At 43.7% G+C, this 20,182-nt stretch overlaps 1 protein-coding gene across 2 annotated transcripts in view; it reads left to right on the forward strand.

Moving 5' to 3' along the window:
* TNKS (tankyrase) overlaps positions 1-19,271 on the forward strand; it is a 316,862-nt gene extending 297,591 nt beyond the window's left edge. For both annotated transcript variants that reach the window (XM_077273969.1, XM_077273977.1), the window contains exons 24-27: positions 2,521-2,626; positions 7,373-7,559; positions 14,204-14,360; positions 18,398-19,271. In XM_077273969.1, the coding sequence (XP_077130084.1) occupies positions 2,521-2,626; positions 7,373-7,559; positions 14,204-14,360; positions 18,398-18,484 (537 nt within the window). In that variant the 3' untranslated portion in view covers positions 18,485-19,271. The remainder of the gene's footprint in view (positions 1-2,520; positions 2,627-7,372; positions 7,560-14,203; positions 14,361-18,397) is intronic.
* The last annotated feature ends 911 nt before the right edge of the window (positions 19,272-20,182 follow it).

The following is a 20,182-nucleotide window of genomic DNA, read 5'->3' on the forward strand; positions in this document are numbered from 1 at the left end:
TTCGCCTGTCAATCAGGCTGGTCTGGTCAGATGGGCGTGGTGTCTTCCCCCAGATCTTGCTTATTTTTCCGTTGGTGGCGTAGTGGTTTGCGCATGCCCAAGTCCAGAATCCACTGCACAGGGGAGGGAAAAGAGCGCCATCTGCGCTATTCCCCTGGTGATCGGTGGGGGCGGCCATCTTCCTGTGGCTGCGCGTGCGCAGATGGAGCGCTCTGCTGCCCGGGGCTTCAGGAAAATGGCTGCGGGATGCCGCACGTGCGCAGATGGAGATCGCGGCGGCCATTTTCCTGAAGCAGAGTTCGCATCTCTGCTTCAGGAAAATGGCCGCCGCGATCTCCATCTGCGCACGTGCGGCATCCCGCAGCCATTTTCCTGAAGCCCCGGGCAGCAGAGCGCTCCATCTGCGCACGCGCAGCCACAGGAAGATGGCCGCCCCCACCGATCACCAGGGGAATAGCGCAGATGGCGCTCTTTTCCCTCCCCTGTGCAGTGGATTCTGGACTTGGGCATGCGCAAACCACTACGCCACCAACGGAAAAATAAGCAAGATCTGGGGGAAGACACCACGCCCATCTGACCAGACCAGCCTGATTGACAGGCGAAAACGGCTACTTTGGTAACGTATTTCGGCAGCATAGGTGGGGAATCGGGGTCCACAAAATACACTATTGTAATGCACAGCTCAGGCCCTATTTAACAGTATTTTTATCTCATACGGAAAAAACGGGGTGACAGGTTCCCTTTAATATTTCCAGTATTGCCCCTCACATTTCTTTGCACCAGTTTTCTGCTGTCAGACACTGGGTTACTTCTTATAAAAATGTGGGTCCTACAGTCCATAAAATATAGTTTTTCTTTTTTGCCTATAAATACCAATTTTCCTAATAATTTGTATTGTATTATATTGAATACATGCAAAATGCTATTAAAATGTGTATTCCCTGTTTAAAAATGTTTAAAGGGAACCTGTCGGTTTATTTATTCTGCCTAAACCGGCAGCAGCATGAAACAGAGCCTGGCTGCACAATTGTAGCCAGGTATACTTTTCTCTAAACTTCTCTGTCATTTCAGAGAAAGGATCTTTTGAAGATCCAGCCAGGATCATATCTGGAGATGAGAATCTGCAGGTTAATAGTGATCTGAACCTGCCCAGTGCCCACATTTAGATCTCCACTGTCTGGAGGAAAGTAACTTTATTCCTCCTGGCGGCATTCAGCGTTCAGTCACAGGCGTGTGCCGGCGCAGGTTGTCACCGCTCTATGTATATAGTGCTGCAGCTGTGCCCCCAGCACTGACTGACAGCAGGCCCTACTGATGAGCTGCTGTCAGTCAGTGCTGTAGGTGCGCTTACAGGCGCCGCTGTCTACACATGGAGCGGTGACTGAAACAGTGGTGGCGCCGCCCCCGTAAATGAACACCAAATGTTGTCAGGAGACATAAAGTTCCTTTCCTCCTGGCAGCGGGGCTCTTAAGTGCAGATGCCGCGCAGGTTCAGATCACTATTACACTGCAGATTATCCCCATATCTGACAGTTAATAGCAATTTTTCACGTGACAAGTTGCCTTTACATTTTAAGGATTTTTACCATACATTTTTTTTTTCATTTAATGTCTATAGGGAACCTAAATCTGTGATCAATTGGTTTCCAGTGCAATACACTGCAATACAACAGTATATTGTCTTTTTTTTATCCTTCTCCTATTAATAGAAGTACAAAGATGGCAGACCAAGAGCAACTTTTTAGCCAACTATTGGCTCCTATTGGTACTTATGCCCCGATTGATAGAATGGCACCGTGGCCTAGTACTAACCGGGAACTAAAAGATACTATTGGTAGGGCAAAGAGAAGGAATTTTAAAGAATTTGAACGCGGAAATTGTAAAAAAATATTTCATATGGTATGCACTGAAGCTGGTTTTAGCTCTTTCACTGACTGTGTGCACATGTGCCAGAGCCGCTGCGCATCAGTTTACCAGTGTCTGAGGAGAGCAGTGGCTCCGGCGCAGGCACACAGTCAGAGAAGCTGGGAACGAAAACCAGCTTCTGTGTGCACGCACGAGTAGCTACTCGTCATGGCACATGCGTGGATCGCTGATGGACAAAGCGCAACTGTGGGTCAGCCACTGCATAGTGCGCAAGCACAGCTCCCCCTAAACACACTGCACAAGCGCTGGATATATAGGGACATCGGCGCAACACCAGGAACAATTCAAACTGCGGGGACAATCCTGACTGAATGCGATGAAGCACACGCCTCCGACTAAACGAGCAAGTAAGATATAACTATATAGTGGTGTTTTTATAAGGTTTACAGCGCCGATTTTAATGAGAAAAATGTGTTAGTGATTGACATTGCATCACGAGCAACACACTGGGGACACTACATTCTACAAAGGACATGACACGTTCCCTTTAACTGGTGTTTCCAACCCAGAAAATGGCTGGCAGACACCTGCAGTACAAATTTTCTGTTTTAGTGCTTAGTTTTATTTTGGCTTGTTTTGTATGTTTTCCCACAGATACAAAAGGTTGTAAATAAAAAACTCAGAGAGAGATTCTGTCACCGCCAAAAGGAAGTGTCCGAAGAAAACCATAACCACCACAATGAACGCATGCTGTTCCATGGTATGATGCCTTCACCTTAGGGCTGTTCATGTTATCGAGAGGCGACTCTGGGGTTATATATATATATTTATAAAAAAAGCATTTATTTGAATATGTTACTCTTATTGAGTTACCTGAATTAGCAAAGTAGAGAGTCTTCTTCCAAACTCTGGACCTGCTGATAAGATACATGGATAAGCAAGACTAAAAAGGCTAAATCTGGTCCTGGCCTAGCCCTGCTCTTTCTTATTCTCATACAGTTTAATTTTAACTTATTAGAAGAAATGTGCTCCTGTTGTGTTTAGTAAAGTAAAAACTATTGTCCTGGCCCTACTCACCAAAGCTTCGGATGAGTTTCCCCATTTCCCATTCACTGACAGCCAGCAGATCTCATGAAATTACTCACAATAAGTATTAAGTTTAACAAATAGTAAACCTGGCAGTGGGACAAAGACCAAGCAAGTCCAAAAACACATTTCCCTATGTCTAATGCAGGCTACAAATTCTCAGCAGGTATGTATCCTTTTAAATGCATTTTCTAGCAAGGCGTTCCTTTCATACAGTTAGCGCAGTCTACAGATATACTATGCCAGCAAGCAATCTTCCTAGAAAACAACAGCGGTATAGAGTCTGTGTATTGTGCTAATATCAGATCTGGCTGTCAGCTCCTGTATATATAAAGCAGGAAAAGCAAATGTTCCTAAAGGATTAAGCACATCTCATTCTAAATGAAACCTGTTTTGTATCAATATCCGCATATATCAACGTTGGGCTAAAGGGTACTGTCACACAGTGCAATTTTGATCGCTACGACGGCACGATTCGTGACGTTCTAGCGATATCGTTACGATCTCGCAGTGTCTGACACGCTACTGCGATCAGGGACCCTGCTGAGAATCGTACGTCGTAGCAGATCGTTTGAAACTTTCTTTCGTTGCTGGATCTCCCGCTGTCATCGCTGGATCGTTGTGTGTGACCGATCCAGCGATGCGTTCGCTGGTAACCAGGGTAAACATCGGGTAACTAAGCGCAGGGCCGCACTTAGTAACCCGATGTTTACCGTGGTTACCAGCGTAAAAGTAAAAAAAAAAAAAAAAACGTACATGCTCACCATCTGATGTCCGTCAGGTCCCTTGCCGTCCGCTTCCTGCTCTGACTGAGATCCGGCCGTACAGTGAGAGCAGAGCACAGCGGTGACGTCACCGCTGTGATCTGCTCTCACTTTCCGGCCGGCAGACAGAGCGGGAAGCGGACGGCAAGGGACCTGACGGACATCAGATGGTGAGCATGTACGGTTTTTTTTTTTTTACTTTTACGCTGGTAACCACGGTAAACATCGGGTTACTAAGCGCGGCCCTGCGCTTAGTAACCCGATGTTTACCCTGGTTACCCGGGGACTTCGGCATCGCTCCAGCGCCGTGATTGCAACGTGTGACCGCAGTCTACGACGCTGGAGCGATAATCATACGACGCTGCGACGTCACGAATCGTGCCGTCGTAGCGATCAAAATTGCACTGTGTGACAGTACCCTAAGAGTAAATGGTAGGGATATCCATTTTCTGGAAATGCTTTTACAAATACTACTGATACAAAAATACTTGGAAATTTGGTGTGTTTCCCTGTAACAACACTGAGTCACTGTCTGACTTTGTTAATGACAAAAAAAAATAACATTCAAGAAACAGAGTTAAAATGGTGGCAGTTCTTCGAACGTAAGGAATCAGGCTTGGTAACATCCTAAGCTCACCTGGAGCAGAAGTGAACCCAGGATGACATTAGTTGTGAATGTGCTACATGGTAAGCTTTCATAGCCGAACACACAAAATGGTATGATCAGCTTTTCTTGTGGAGGCTTCTATGACATCCAAATGATCATCCACCTCGTCCTAATAGGAGGCCGTTGGAGGCTTCTGTTTCACAGGCTTTGTTTCAATCCAGCAAGAATAATGCATAGCCTGACGGGATACATAATAAAATAGGGTATCTTGAGGTTTCTTAAACATCTCTTGATATCCATGAATCACACCCAATTTGTCTGTACTTCTGTTAGAAGTCTAGATAAATGAAGATCTTGTATGGACATTTCTTTGAGATACCTTGCGTGTCTGAGGATAATGTAAACGGGAACTTTTCACTCAATTCATGCTGCCCAAACCATCAGCAGCATGAATCAGTGCCTGATCTATTTTTCTTTGAAACCATCTCCATTTCAGAGAACATAGTTTGAAGAGCCAAGTGGCCTCGGCATTGTGCCCTTTTATTCCTATGATCTTGTTCTCATGTCGCTTTATTTAATTCATAGGTGTCTCCGAGTGTGGACATGGGGAGAGACCTGTCAATCACCTGGAGCAGTGCAGGAAGGAGCCAGGCAGGGGCCGCACTGGCTCTTTAAACTGGAGGACAGTTTCAGAGAAAAACATACCTGGCTACAGTCATGCAACCATGCTCTGATTCATGTTGCCCGTGGTTTGGGCAGAATGAGTTTAGTGACTGTTCCCTTGAATCAGAATGGGTCACGGAGGGTCACCAGGTGGAGGAGGTCAAGTAGGGACTACATGTGCCTGCTGAGTTACAAAGAAGGGAGAGAGGCTATCTTTATCCATAGCCTTTGGCATCCAAAAGGCTATGTGTAGATTATTTCTGCATATTTTTTTTTCTTTAAATAGTCTTTATTAGTCAGCAATGACACATTATGTGCAGTTTTCTTAAGGTCTCTGTAAATAGGTGGGAATTATATTTTTTGTGATACACCTCTTCTTTCAGCCCACCCATCTGCTCACAAAGCATTCCTAGAGTAGAATTCTATGCAGTCATCGCTATAAAATCATCCCATACAAAGGGGCTCTTGTATCTGCTCCCCTGATGGGGAGGATGGAGAAGCCCCTGGTATTCTTATACCATTTTTCTCTAGAGATTCCCAGTATCTGTCACCGCTGCAACATCCATCTCAGGAGGGAAGAGAACGAAAAGTATCTTTCTTAAAGCACTACTCCAGCGTTGTTTTTCTATTTTGGTGCCACTAGTTCCCTGACCCCCTACTGTTATACCTACCAGTACCAATGTTGTGCTGTCTTCTGCTCCTACTCCGCCATCTTGTCAGAGCCAACGCTCACGATTTCTCACTGTAAGTCTATGGAACCTCATTCTGGCTTGTATAGACTTACACTGAGAAGTTACTTACGGCTCATTCGGCAAACACCTGGAGTGACCCTGCAGGTCACAAACTGTGAAAGATGTCCAGAGCGACTCTGGTAACAGGGAGACTGCAGCCAGTAAGTTTATTATTAAGGGCAGGGAACTTACATTACTAATACATTACTCATTCATAGTCCATAGCAAGAGGAAAAGTGAAAATGTTCCAGATCCGGAGGATAAATTCATCCAATTTATTCCAATATTCTCCTCCAGCTCTGGAACATTTTCACTCTCCCTCTTGCAGGTTGAGTAGTAACAGTGCAGGCAAATCTCTCCAGCTCTGCTGCCAGTTGGAGGGTTGAGCAAGCGTGCCATATCTGAAATACTTCACTTCTGATCATTGTCACTCTAGTTGCTGCAGGTCATACAATTTGTATGTACAGTTAGGTCCATATATATTTGGACAGAGACAACATTTTTCTAATTTTGGTTATAGACAATACCACAATGAATTTTAAACAAAACAATTTAGATGCAGTTGAAGTTCAGACAGAAAGGCCCACAAACAAACAGCAACTAAAAACCACCGCAGAGCATCAAAAAGGAGGAAACACAGCGTCTGGTGATGTCCATGAGTACAGTTCAAGACTTTAGGCAGTCATTGCCAACAAAGGGTTTTCAACCAAGTACTAAAAATGAACATTTTATTTAAAATTATTTAATCTGTCCAATTACTTTTGGTCCCTTTAAAAACAGGGTGGCACATGTTAAGGAGCTGAAGCTCCTAAACCCTTCATCCAATTTTAATGTGGATACCCTCAAATAAAAGCTGAAAGTCTGAACTTCAACTGCATCTGAATTGTTTTGTTTAAAATTCATTGTGGTAATGTCTATAACCAGAATTACAAAAATGTTGTCTCTGTCCAAATATATATGGACCTAACTGTATGTTAGGCTACTTTCACACTAGCGTTTTTTTGCATACGTCGCAATGCGTCGTTTTGGCGAAAAAAACGCATCCTGCAAAGTTGTCCGCAGGATGCGTTTTTTCCCCACAGATTTACATTGGCGACGCATTGCGACGTATGCACACACGTTGCAACCGTCGTGCAACGGTTGCGTCGTGGTGTGGCAGACCGCCGGCAGCAAAAAACGTTACATGTAACGTTTTTTTGTGCCGACAGTCCGCCATTTCCGACCGCGCATGCGCGGCCGGAGCTCCGCCCCCACCTCCCCGCACCTCACAATGGGGCAGCGGATGCGTGGAAAAACGGCATCCGCTGCACCCGTTGTGCGGCGCTTGCACAGTATGCGTCGGTACGTCGGGCCGACGCAGCGCGATGGCCCCGTACCGACGCTAGTGTGAAAGTAGCCTTAATGTTAACAATCGTGGCATGCAAAAAAAAAAAAAAAAAAAAAGGGCCAATGCGTTTTGGGCTTATCCCATCCATTGTTCGCAGCAGGTTTGTAAATAAACTTGTATTTCATCATTGTTGTTGTATCTATTATACTTGTGTTCCACTTCCTGGGATCAGCACTAACTTTTACATTGATGTTTCTGGCTTTCAATTTTGACTATAGAGAAATACAACATATCGCACTCTGATTTGTTCTTTTTATTTCTCTAACAGGTTCTCCCTTTATCAATGCAATCATTCACAAAGGGTTTGATGAGCGGCATGCATATATTGGGGGCATGTTTGGCGCTGGCATCTATTTTGCAGAAAATTCATCAAAAAGCAATCAGTATGTTTATGGCATAGGTGGAGGAACGGGGTGCCCGACACACAAGGATAGATCCTGCTACATTTGCCACAGGTTTGTGTAAAGTTGGGAGCAAATGTCATTATGTGTGTACAGTGGTCTCAAAAGCCAAAAAGTAACCCTAGACCTTCATGAGCCAGAAGTGGAGGGAACTTGTATTACTAAGAGTACGATTTCTGCTATTCTGTGTATACTTTATGTACATAACTAAACTATATAAAAGGTTGACTGTCTTGTACAAATGGTGAAATACATCCTGTAGTCCAGTGCTGTATTTATAATTCTGCCAACTACACAACTGAAATCTACCAGCATTTTTGCTATTTAACGGCTCGTGCACACGTTGCAGATTGGGTGCGTTTTTGCCATGCAGATTTGCCAGCAAAGTGAATGAGATTCCTAAAGTGTCATGCATACGTTGAGTATTTGTGACTTGCACATTTGATGCAGAAAACAATCTGCAGCATGTCAGTTCTCTCTGCATTTTTGCACTACGTTTTTCACCATTGACCTCACGCAAATCAGTCACAAAAAAGGAAGGGCAAAAACACATCATGGACCGTTTTGCAGCTGTTTTTTTCCTGCCAAGAGATAAAGAAATGGTGCAGAAATTTCTGCATCCATTTACTCAACTTGTGCACATAACCTAAAGGTTATAAACAGCTTAAAGCCTTGGAATAGTTGTCTTTACTCCACGTACTGTACAGAAGTCCAATTGTGAGGAAAAATAGAATTGGGTCCTAAAATGGAATAGAGCGGATAATGGCCAAAGTGTCCGCTGGGAGTCAAAAGCTAAGCTTGTTGATTGTTTCCAATGACAACAAGGACATTTTTTTCTGATGTAGCTCTGTACTACAATTGGGAGTTTATACCCTCTGAATATTTTCCAATGCAAACACTGCTACATCTTTGTGAGCTGTTGCATAATTTTCTGTGGATTTTGTGCAGCATGCTCTGAATTCTGCATAGATTTTTCCTGATCTATGTGGGTGGGCTGTTTACTGTGCATGCCATATATGTTAATTTAATTCAAATTTTCAATGTGGAATTTGCACCGAAAATCTGCAACAACTGTCATGTCTAAAATTGTGTTGGATCTAAGGGGTAACGTTTCTCCTTGTGGAGAGTGACAGGCCAAGGCTGGCATGTAAGAGTGAGGAGACTTATACACCATGCAAGCTCCAATGAACTCTAGTGCCACTTATTGGAAGTAGCAATCCAAAAAATCAATATTGACCCCTTAACGAGCCTTTCCATATCACTTGGGCACAGGCAGACACAGACAGAAGAGGGCCCCTGTACAAGAACAGTATTTAGGCCCTTTTCATTCCAATAGCTCATCATAATGCACAATTCTACCTGCTTGGAGGTGGAAATGGGCCCCCTTAACACTTTGGCCCATGTGCTGCCGCTCAGGTTTCACTAATATGTTCGCCCATTGACTTGTGTTATAAGTAGTGATGAGTAACTATACTCGTCGTTTGGGTTTTCCAGAGCACGCTCGGGTGACCTCCGAGTATTTGTAACCGCTCAGAGATTTAGTTTTCATCGTGGCAGCTGAATGATTTTCTGACATTGGGCGTACTAATACACCCACGTCGGACATCCTCCTTTTGATGTGGGCTTCGGCGCTAAGCTCACATCTTTCCCAACACATGTCAGCTGTTTTGAGACAGATGGAGACGCTGTGGGAAAACACGCATGGAGTCAAATTCCCAATAAATTCCCAGAGGGTAATAATTTCCAAAATGGGGTCACTTAAGTGATTCTGCTTTTCTATCACTTAATCTGGGCTCCTGGAGGCAAATAGCGCTCCATCCCTCCCAAGTCTCTCCGTGTGGATGAGTAGTACTGTACACCCACATATGGGGTATTGCCATGTTCGGTAGAAGTTGGGTAAAAATGGCACCAACATTTGTCCCAGTATGAAAATGTAAGCCCCAAGTTTAACACACAATCTTGGTGGTAAAAATATAAATTATTTTATCTTCACTGCCAAATAGTATAAAAGTCTGTGACACACCTCTGGTGTCAATATTATTACTGCACCCCTAGAAGAATTCATTGAGCTTTTTAGTTTAAAAAAATGGGGTCGCTTATGGGGTCTTCAGCTGTGTTGTCACCTCAGGGGCTCTGCCAATGTAACATGGCACCCGCAAGCAAGTGCAGCAAAATCTACGCTATAATATGGCATTTCTTCTTTTCTGACCTTTGCATTGTGCTTCCAAAGTAGCTTTTGACGACATATGCAATATCTGTAAACTCAGGAGAAGTTGCACAAGAAATTTTGGGGTCCATTTTCTCCTGTTACCCTTGTGAAAATACAAAATTTGGAGCTTAAAAAAAAAAAAATTCTTGAAAAAGATGATTTTGTTTTTTTATTTTTATTTTCACGGCTTACAGTTATAAACTTCTGTGGAGCACCTGTGGGTTCAAGGTGCTCAATACACATCTGGATAAGTTCCCTAAGGGGTCTAGTTTCCAAAATTGTGTCACTAGTTGTGGATTTCCGCTGTTTAGGCACATCAGGGGCTCTCCAAACATGACATGACGTCCGCTAATTATTCCAGCAAATTTTACATTCAAAAAGTGAAATGGCGCTCCTTCCGAGCTCTGCCATGTGCCCAAACAGTGGTATTCCCCCACATATGGGGTATCTGCATGCTCAGGAGAAATTACACAACAAACTGTATGGTCCATTTTCTCTTGTTACCCTTGCTAAAGTAAGAAAAAAAAATAATTACCGTATTTTCCGGCGTATAAGACGACTGGGCGTATAAGACGACCCCCCAACTTTTCCAGTTAAAATGTAAAATCTCCTTAAAAGTCGGGGGTCTTCTTATAAACCGTGTCGTCTTATAGGACCGGTAACTAATGTGCCTTTTGGGGGGGGGGGGGGGAGTGGGCCTGATGATGACGAGGGGGCGTCTCACAGGAAAGTGAGTATCCCCCATTACCTCATTGTATCGCTGCAGCGTGGGGTCTCTGCTGGGAGCGGCGGCTGCTGCTCCTCATTGTGCAGCGTGGGTGCTGTGCTGTGGCGGCTCCTCTTCTTCAGTGTGGGGCCTCTGTGCAGCTGGGCGGCGGCGGCGGCGGCTTATCTTCAGGCAGTCGGGGCTCCTCCGGTATCTCCTTAAAGCCCGGAGGCCCTGCCGGCAACTCCATCGGTGCAATGCAGTGGCCTTCAGGAACATGGCCGCTGCTCAGATTCAGATCTCGTCCCGAGATCTCGGGAGACGAGATCTGAATCTGAGCAGCGGCCATTTTCCCGGAGACAGCTCCATTGCTGCTATGCGGTGGCCCGGCCGCTGGGGGCTGCGCATGCTCAGATTCAGATCTCTGAATCTGAGCAGCGGCCATGTTCCCGGAGGCCACTGCATTGCACCGATGGAGTTGCCGGCAGGGCCTCCGGGCTTTAAGGAGATACCGGAGGAGCCCCGACTGCCTGAAGATAAGCCGCCGCCGCCGCCCAGCAGCATTGAGGCCCCACACTGAAGAAGAGGAGCCGCCGCCCCACGCACAGCACAGCAGCCGCCGCCGCTCCCAGCAGAGACCCCACGCTGCAATGATACAATGAGGTAATGGGGGATACTCACTTTCCTGTGAGACGCCCCCTCGTCGTCATCAGGCCCACTCCCCCCCCACCCACCATATACACCCGGCAATGCGATACCCGGCGTATAAGACGACCCCCGACTTTTAAGATGATTTTCAGGGGTTAAAAAGTCGTCTTATACGCCGGAAAATACGGTAGGTCTAAAGGAACATTTTTGTGAAAGAAAAGTAAATGTTTATTTTTTCCTTCCTCATTTGAAACATTCCTGTGAAGCACCTGAAGGATTACTAAACTTCTTGATTATGGTTTTGAGTACCTTCTGGGGTGCAGTTTTTAGAACGGTGTCACTTTTAGGTGTTTTCTGTCATATAGGCCCCTCAGTCACTTCAAATATGATCCCTAAAGAAATGGTTTTGCAAATTTTGTTGTAAAAATGAGAATCGGTGGTCAACTTTTAACCCTTATAACTTCCTAACAAAAAAAATGTTTCAAAGATTGTGCTGCTGTAAAGTAGACATGTGGGAAATGTTATTTATTAACTGTTTTGTGCAATATGACTAAATTGCTAAATTTTCGCCTGATTTACTTTTTTTCACAAATAAACGTCATATCAAATAAATGTTACCACTATCCTGAAGTACAATATGTCACGAGAAAATAGTCTCAGAATCAGTGGGATCCGTTGAAGCGTTCCAGAGTTATTACCTCATAATGTGACAGTGGTCAGAATTTTAAAAATTGGCCTGTTCAGGAAGGTGAAAACAGGCTTCGGGGAGGAGGGGTTAATAATGATGAAACTTCTTAGATATATACATAAAGATCATGACCATTCATTTTCTGATCACATTCCCTTAACAATAGCGACGAAATATTGTTTTTTGCAGATCATTCTGTTTACTACATAACTTGCATTTCTTCTATTAGGACAGTGCAAGCTTTTAAATGTCAAAAGATAGATGAATTGTATTTTCCTCACAATGCCATTAAATCTAGTCATAGTGGGCATGCTAGTACTTTCTGCTTGTGATATATACCGTATTTTTCCGACTATAAGACGCACTTTTTTTCCTCCAAATTTGGGAGGAAAGTGTGGGTGCGTCTTATAGTACGGATATAGCATGTGGGGAGGGGGGCAGCAGCGAGTGGGATCGCACTGTTATCCCACTTCAGGATGTCCCCGCTGCCGGAATCAGCTGCTGTGGAAACCACATGGCCCCGCTGATTAAGTGCAGTGAATATTTATTAGCTGCTCCCCGCCCACCTATCAGCTGAGCCGGGAGCAGCAAATGAATGCTGCACTTAAGCAGCGACACACAGTTTCCCCAGCACTGATTCCGGGGAGAATCTGTGTGTCCGGGGGAAGAGGAGGCAGCAGCAGCAGGGGCCAGGAGATCGCTGCCTACCTGCCTGTGCTGGACGCTGAGCTGTGTCTGGTGCACAGGGAGGACCTGTGTGATGTCAGAAGTGGGTGGGCTGGAGCATCACATGGCAGCTCAGAGCCCTCCCTCTTCTGACATCATCACAGGTCCTTCAGACTCCCACCTAGAATCTGCAGCTTCCTCTTATGTCCTGCGCTGTGGAAAGGCAACAACAACAGGGAGGGCTCTGTGTGTGTGCAGCCATGGGATGCTCCAGCTTTTACCTCACCACAGTGTGGCTGGCTGCCACAATTAAGAGGTCAGTCTTTACAAAACACAATAAAGCACTCTGCCACTCCTTTGGTGAACTATAACTCCCAGCATGTCATAGGATCTGCAGGACATGCTGGGAGTTATAGTTCTCCCATGGGATTTTAAAGCAGCACTCCAGTGTTATTTTGCAGTGCTGGAGTGGTGCTTTCACTATAAGCCCTGTGCACCCATTCTTAGGGCTCATTTCCATATGCGAGGCACACGTCCGTATCTCGCATGTGGAAACCAATCTGTGGCGCCGGCACTCCAGAGCGGAGCGTGCGGCCGCATAGGAACACATGGAGCTGCACAACTCCGCTCCAAAGTGCCGGCGCCAGAGCTTGGTTTCCACATGCGAGATACGGACGTGTGCCTCGCATGTGGAAATGAGCCCTTATACTCACCCTCCAGCGTCTTCATATCGTACTTCACAGACACCACACTGGTCCCGCAGCTTCCAACATAATAACATACTATTATATATAATAACACCACATATAATAGTATGTTATTTATGTTATTAAATATTTTACCACATTTTTTTTGCTTCAAATATTTTTTTCCCTATTTTCCACCTCTAAAACCTGGGTGCGCCTTATAGTCCGGTGCGTCCTATAGTCCGAAAAATACGGTATATATGACCTTGGTTGTACCTAAGTTTCTGGCAGAAAGTATAATATGCAGCCTGCCTAGATCTTTTTGAAATTAAACCTGGTTTAAAAACCATCTCGTAAGATTTTCATTAATAATCAGGTGATTATTTCAGGATTATTTCATAATGGCTCAGAATTTTGGACAGAAAAGTTGTATATTTAAAATACATAGATTTCTCTCCATTTGTCTAAGCAAAAATAGATTTTTTTTTTCACCACTTGAATAAAAGGGAACCGAGACATGTTTGGTATCTATGAACTCGAAATGACCTGGAGACTCATAATGGCAGGTCAGTTTTAGCACTTAGTGACCATGGTAAAAAAAGAAACCCAAAAACAATTGTGGAATTGCACTTTTGCAATTTCACCGCACTTGGAATTTTTTTCCCGTTTTGCAGTACACAATATGGTAAAACCAATGGTGTCTTTCAAAAGTGCAACTCGTCCCGCAAAAAACAATCCCTCACATGGCCATATTGATGGAAAAATTTTAAAGTTATGGTTCTGGGAAGGAGGGGAGCGAAAAGACGAAATTGCAGAAAAAAAAATCCCAATGTCGTGAAGGGGTTAAAGACCTTTTTAAACATATTAAATGCCATTACCATTTTGAAGTTTATTTGAGTGTAAAAAATGGAAATTCTGCGTTAGTATCTTTTTAGGATTAGTAAAGCAGATTTCTCATGTTGTTAGCTATGTGGGATTTCTTGACTATTTTCCATAGCATGTAATATCCATCCCCACGAGAATAATTCCTATGTAGGACAAGGGTAATTGACGTAAATGTATTTAAAATTAATCTTTTTTTCCTCCCTCTCCTAGACAAATGCTGTTCTGTAGGGTGACGCTTGGCAAATCTTTCCTGCAATTTAGCACTATGAAGATGGCACATGCCCCTCCTGGCCATCATTCTGTTATTGGCAGGCCTAGTGTAAATGGCCTTGCATATGCAGAATATGTCATCTACAGAGGAGAACAGGTATGTATGTACAATAAGATGCAATGAACATTTTAGTTGCCATGAGCTATGACTTTGATTTGTGGGGGGTAACTGCCGGCTACTGACTATGAGGATGCAATAACTGATCAGCAAGTGATGACCTTCTGTAATGGGAATAACCCCCAAAAGGAACCTTTCAAGCAAAAATGAGGTATGCCTAATGGAGGACATAAGGAGGGATACATGACACAAAGATTAAAAAAAACCTCCTAACAGCACTCTTAATCTCAATGTATTAGTTTTGCCTAGTATGCGCCTTAAATTACATTGAGATGTTAATCCTTTGTACATAGTACTGCTTAGAAAAGTCATTTTAAATGAGAGGACAGATAAATGTTATTTAAAATTCCTTCCAAAGTTTACTAAGAATTTTATAAGGACTCTTCGTTTTTTACTGGGAAATTATGCCGCTAAAATATATTAAAACAGCAAAAAAGAGCAACAATATTTACGTGCCTAGGTCACAGGTCGTCACCAGGTTCTGTGACCTGCGCAGGTAAATGCTGTTGCCCTTTTTACTGTGTTAATACCCCCCCACCCAAAATTGAAGAATAAGAATTCCTCTTTCTGTAGCTTTGCCTTTAAATTTTAGTTAACATATGGCCTAAACAATAGTGCAGTGCTTTTTTTTTTTTTTTTTTTTTTTTTTTTTTTTGACTGGATGCCTCATTGGAACCTGAAGAACCCCGTTATAAGTTGGTTTGGTCATGCAATGGATCCATCACTGTTAATTAATTTAATTGTTTTTGCTTTTAATTTGAAAGTGAATAAATGGAACATGCAGATGTGAACTCTGACCATAGACATGAGATCGTGGTCTGCTTGAACATTCATTCGCAGACTGCAATCTCCTCCAACTCCTCCATACACAAGTGATTCACCATGTGTTTTCAGCTGGAAAAGACGAGAAAGCCACTGCCAGACACCCATTACTGCAACTTGTCCACCCTGAAAATGAAAGGATCCAGCATTGAAATAACAACTGCTGATCCTTCTGTCCCTTGACATCATTTGTCAGGCGAGAGTCTGGAAGACTCCGTACATGTCAAGCCAGTCTCCAAAACTTTCATCCAATGTGTATATGGGTCCAGGGATGTATGTACAGGTCCTTCTCAAAAAATTAGCATATAGTGTTAAATTTCATTATTTACCATAATGTAATGATTACAATTAAACTTTCATATATTATAGATTCATTATCCACCAACTGAAATTTGTCAGGTCTTTTCTTGTTTTAATACTGATGATTTTGGCCTACAACTCCTGATAACCCAAAAAACCTGTCTCAATAAATTAGCATATCAAGAAAAGGTTCTCTAAACGACCTATTACCCTAATCTTCTGAATCAACTAATTAACTCTAAACACATGCAAAAGATACCTGAGGCTTTTAAAAACTCCCTGCCTGGTTCATTACTCAAAACCCCCATCATGGGTAAGACTAGCGACCTGACAGATGTCAAGAAGGCCATCATTGACACCCTCAAGCAAGAGGGTAAGACCCAGAAAGAAATTTCTCAACAAATAGGCTGTTCCCCGAGTGCTGTATCAAGGCACCTCAATGGTAAGTCTGTTGGAAAGAAACAATGTGGCAGAAAACGCTGTACAACGAGAAGAGGTGACCGGACCCTGAGGAAGATTGTGGAGAAGGACCGATTCCAGACCTTGGGGAACCTGAGGAAGCAGTGGACTGAGTCTGGTGTGGAAACATCCAGAGCCACCGTGCACAGGCGTGTGCAGGAAATGGGCTACAGGTGCCGCATTCCCCAGGTAAAGCCACTTTTGAACCATAAACAGCGGCAGAAGCGCCTGACCTGGGCTACAGAGAAGCAGCACTGGACTGTTGCTAAGTGGTCCCAAGTACTTTTTTCTGATGAAAGCAAATTTTGCATGTCATTCGGAAATCAAGGTGCCAGAGTCTGGAGGAAGACTGGGGAGAAGGAAATGCCAAAATGCCTGAAGTCCAGTGTCAAGTACCCACAGTCAGTGATGGTGTGGGGTGCCATGTCAGCTGCTGGTGTTGGTCCACTGTGTTTCATCAAGGGCAGGGTCAATGCAGCTAGCTATCAGGAGATTTTGGAGCACTTCATGCTTCCATCGGCTGAAATGCTTTATGGAGATGAAGATTTCATTTTTCAGCACGACCTGGCACCTGCTCACAGTGCCAAAACCACTGGTAAATGGTTTACTGACCATGGTATTACTGTGCTCAATTGGCCTGCCAACTCTCCTGACCTGAACCCCATAGAGAATCTGTGGGATATTGTGAAGAGAAAGTTGAGAGACGCAAGACCCAACACTCTGGATGAGCTTAAGGCCGCTATTGAAGCATCCTGGGCCTCCATAACATCTCAGCAGTGTCACAGGCTGATTGCCTCCATGCCACGCCGCATTGAAGCAGTCATTTCTGCAAAAGGATTCCCGACCAAGTATGGAGTGCATAACTGAACATTATTATTTGATGGTTTTTTTGTTTGTTATTAAAAAACACTTTTATTTGATTGGCCGGGTGAAATATGCTAATTTATTGAGACAGGTTTTTTGGGTTATCAGGAGTTGTAGGCCAAAATCATCAGTATTAAAACAATAAAAGACCTGACAAATTTCAGTTGGTGGATAATGAATCTATAATATATGAAAGTTTAATTGTAATCATTACATTATGGTAAATAATGAAATTTAACACTATATGCTAATTTTTTGAGAAGGACCTGTATTTATGTGAGTGTATGTATGTATGTATGTATGTGTGTGTATATGTATATGTGTGTGTGTGTGTGTATATATATATATATATATATATATATATATATATATATATATATATATATACACACACAAAAAAACACAGCAGCACATGTACATGAATCTAGGCCATGTGAAAACAGACAAATATTCAATATGAATTATACTTCAAAAATATTTTTTACACATTTTTTTCATAAAACTTACAGTAATGAAGATTCTTAGCGCATAAATTGGCCAATTCATGTGTGCCCATCAACCACGGCAAGGTGATCTCCCTCTGATGGGTCCTACTCTACCGTACATGCCACTCTTGGGCCACCAGCCTACAACTATGGACAAAACATGTCACTCTGGGCTAAACCTACAATTTATGGGCAGGTAGAGCTGATTACCGCCACCTGCAAGGTCAATGGGAGGAGTGCAAATCAGTATGGATGCAGCCTCATCCAATAACTAAATAGAGAAAAAAAAACAACCAGCACCCCTAATGTGAACACGTGCAAAGCTGCAAGCTGCATCATATAGACAAAAAAACACAGCAGCACATGTACATGAATCTAGGCCATGTGAAAACACAGACAAATATTCAATATGAATTATACTTCAAAAATATTTTTTACAAATTTTTTTCAAAAATTTTTTTTCATAAAACTTACCGTAATGAAGATTCTTAGCGCATAAATTGGCCAATTCATGTGTGCCCATCAACCACGGCAAGGTGATCTCCCTCTGATGGGTCCTACTCTACCGTACATGCCACTTTTTTTCTCTATTTAGTTATTGGATGTGGCTGCATCCATACTGATCTTGCACTCCTCCCATTGACCTTGCAGGTGGCGGTAATCAGCTCTACCTGCCCATAAATTGTAGGTTTAGCCCAGAGTGACATGTTTTGTCCATAGTTGTAGGCTGCAATGGTGCTGCATTGTAGTCCTCCAAATTCATGAGCTCTGTATAACCCCGCTCCTATCTCTCAAGCTGGTAATCAGTGACGCTGGTAATCAGTGACGCGGGTAATCAGTGATGTGTTACACTGGGCTCAACATTCAGAGAACTGCTAGATCTGCAGCAGAGAAAACAGAGATTTTATCAAAACTGTAACAATAAGCTCAATAAGTAATACATCACTGTACTCCGGGTCTCTGCCCCTAAATCATGCTCAGATGGGTAGCAAAGACGATTCCCTTTTAAATGTATGTAAAACGGTCCAATCTGGAAATGAATGTGCTGTTAAGATACATAACTTGATAATGCTTTTCTTTCTGCAGGCTTACCCAGAGTATCTCATCACATACCAGATTGTGAAGCCAGAAGCTCCCTTACAAGCTGCCACAACAGCAGAGCAGAAAACCTAGTTCATCTCCATGGACTCTTTAAAATTACCATCTACAACAGAGTGACTCTGAGACTGGATAAGTGTGTTACATTGATGGTGGCTGCACTCCCACTGGCTACTGTTCCTTTAATGAAGATGTTTACAAGTAGCTGCCTTTTTACTAACGTTTCTCAGGCTCCTTTTCATTAACTCATCCAAGCAAAAAACAAAGCAAAAAAATTCTCGTCTGAGATTTTAGCAGCATTATAGTACGTATTGCCGCCTCATCACTTCCAAATTGGTTTGTGTTACATGTACGTGTAACGTTTCTGTGACCATTTTCTTGTACTGTCATCTTGAGTACCTTGGAAAGGGGATGCAGCGTAATCCGCTATTTATTTGTTTTTATATTTGTGTACAAATACGCTAAAGTGAGCTGAAATTTTAAAGTTATTTACTTCCTTTATCTTTGCACAAAGGTGAGTTCATAAACAATGCAACATTAACTTACTGTGGAACAAGTTAGAATATTTGATAAATGTCTTTTATTATATTTGCACTTTTATTGTCTGTATATGAAGGAGGAACAATGAGGCATAAAACACTAAAGCTCAATTTTTCTCTAAAGTGGATATACAGGAACGGAAAAACAATTTTATCTATATAAAACATAATTTATACACAGAGGTGTATATCCTTAAATGGGAAATGTCAGCAGGTCCCTTAGCTAGCTACACATTACTCACTCGGTATATAGAGCATTGTGCATTAAAGGGCTGTTCCGTATTCTAACAATAAAGCTTTATTTATTGTGAATATATATATATATATATATATATATATATATATATATATATATATACACACACACACACACGCGCATATATACACACACACGCGCATATATACACACGCATATATACACACACAGCTCTGTCAAAAAGTAAGAGCCACTGCAAAATGTTCAGTTTGTCTGATTTCTCTTTATAGGTACCGTATTTTCCGGCGTATAAGACTACTTTTTAACCCCTGAAAATCTTCTTAAAAGTCGGGGGTCGTCTTATACGCCGGGTATCGCCTTGTACGCCGGGTGTATATGGTGGGTGTGGGGGGGGAGTGGTCCTGATGACGACGAGGGGGCGTCTCACAGGAAAGTGAGTATCCCCCATTACCTCATCATAGCGCTGCAGCGTGGGGTCTCTGTGCTGGGAGCGGGCGGCTGCTGTGCTGTGGGGCGGCGGCTCCTCTTCTGCAGTGTGGGGCCTCTGGTGCTGTGGGGCGGCGGCGGCGTATCTTCATGAAGTCGGGGCTCCTCCGGCATCTCCTTAAAGCTCGGAGGCCCCGTGGCGCTGGCAGCTCCATCGGTACAATGCGGTGGCCTCCGGGAAAATGGCCGCTGCTCAGATTCAGATCTCGTGTCCCAAGATCTCGGGACGAGATCTGAATCTGAGCATGCGCCGCCCCCAGCGGCCATTTTCCCGGAGGCCACCGCATCGCACCTATTGAGCTGCCTCCGGGAAAATGGCCGCTGCTCAGATTCAGATCTCGTCTCCCGAGATCTCGGGACGAGATCTGAATCTGAGCAGCGGCCATTTTCCCGGAGGCCACCGCATTGTACCGATGGAGCTGCCAGCGGGGCCTCCGAGCTTTAAGCAGATGCCGGAGGAGCCCCGACTGCATGAAGATACGCCGCCGCCCCACAGCACCAGAGGCCCCACACTGCAGAAGAGGAGCCGCC

This window comes from Ranitomeya variabilis, chromosome 1 (assembly GCF_051348905.1).
Source record: "Ranitomeya variabilis isolate aRanVar5 chromosome 1, aRanVar5.hap1, whole genome shotgun sequence".
Taxonomy (NCBI): Eukaryota; Metazoa; Chordata; class Amphibia; order Anura; family Dendrobatidae; genus Ranitomeya; species Ranitomeya variabilis.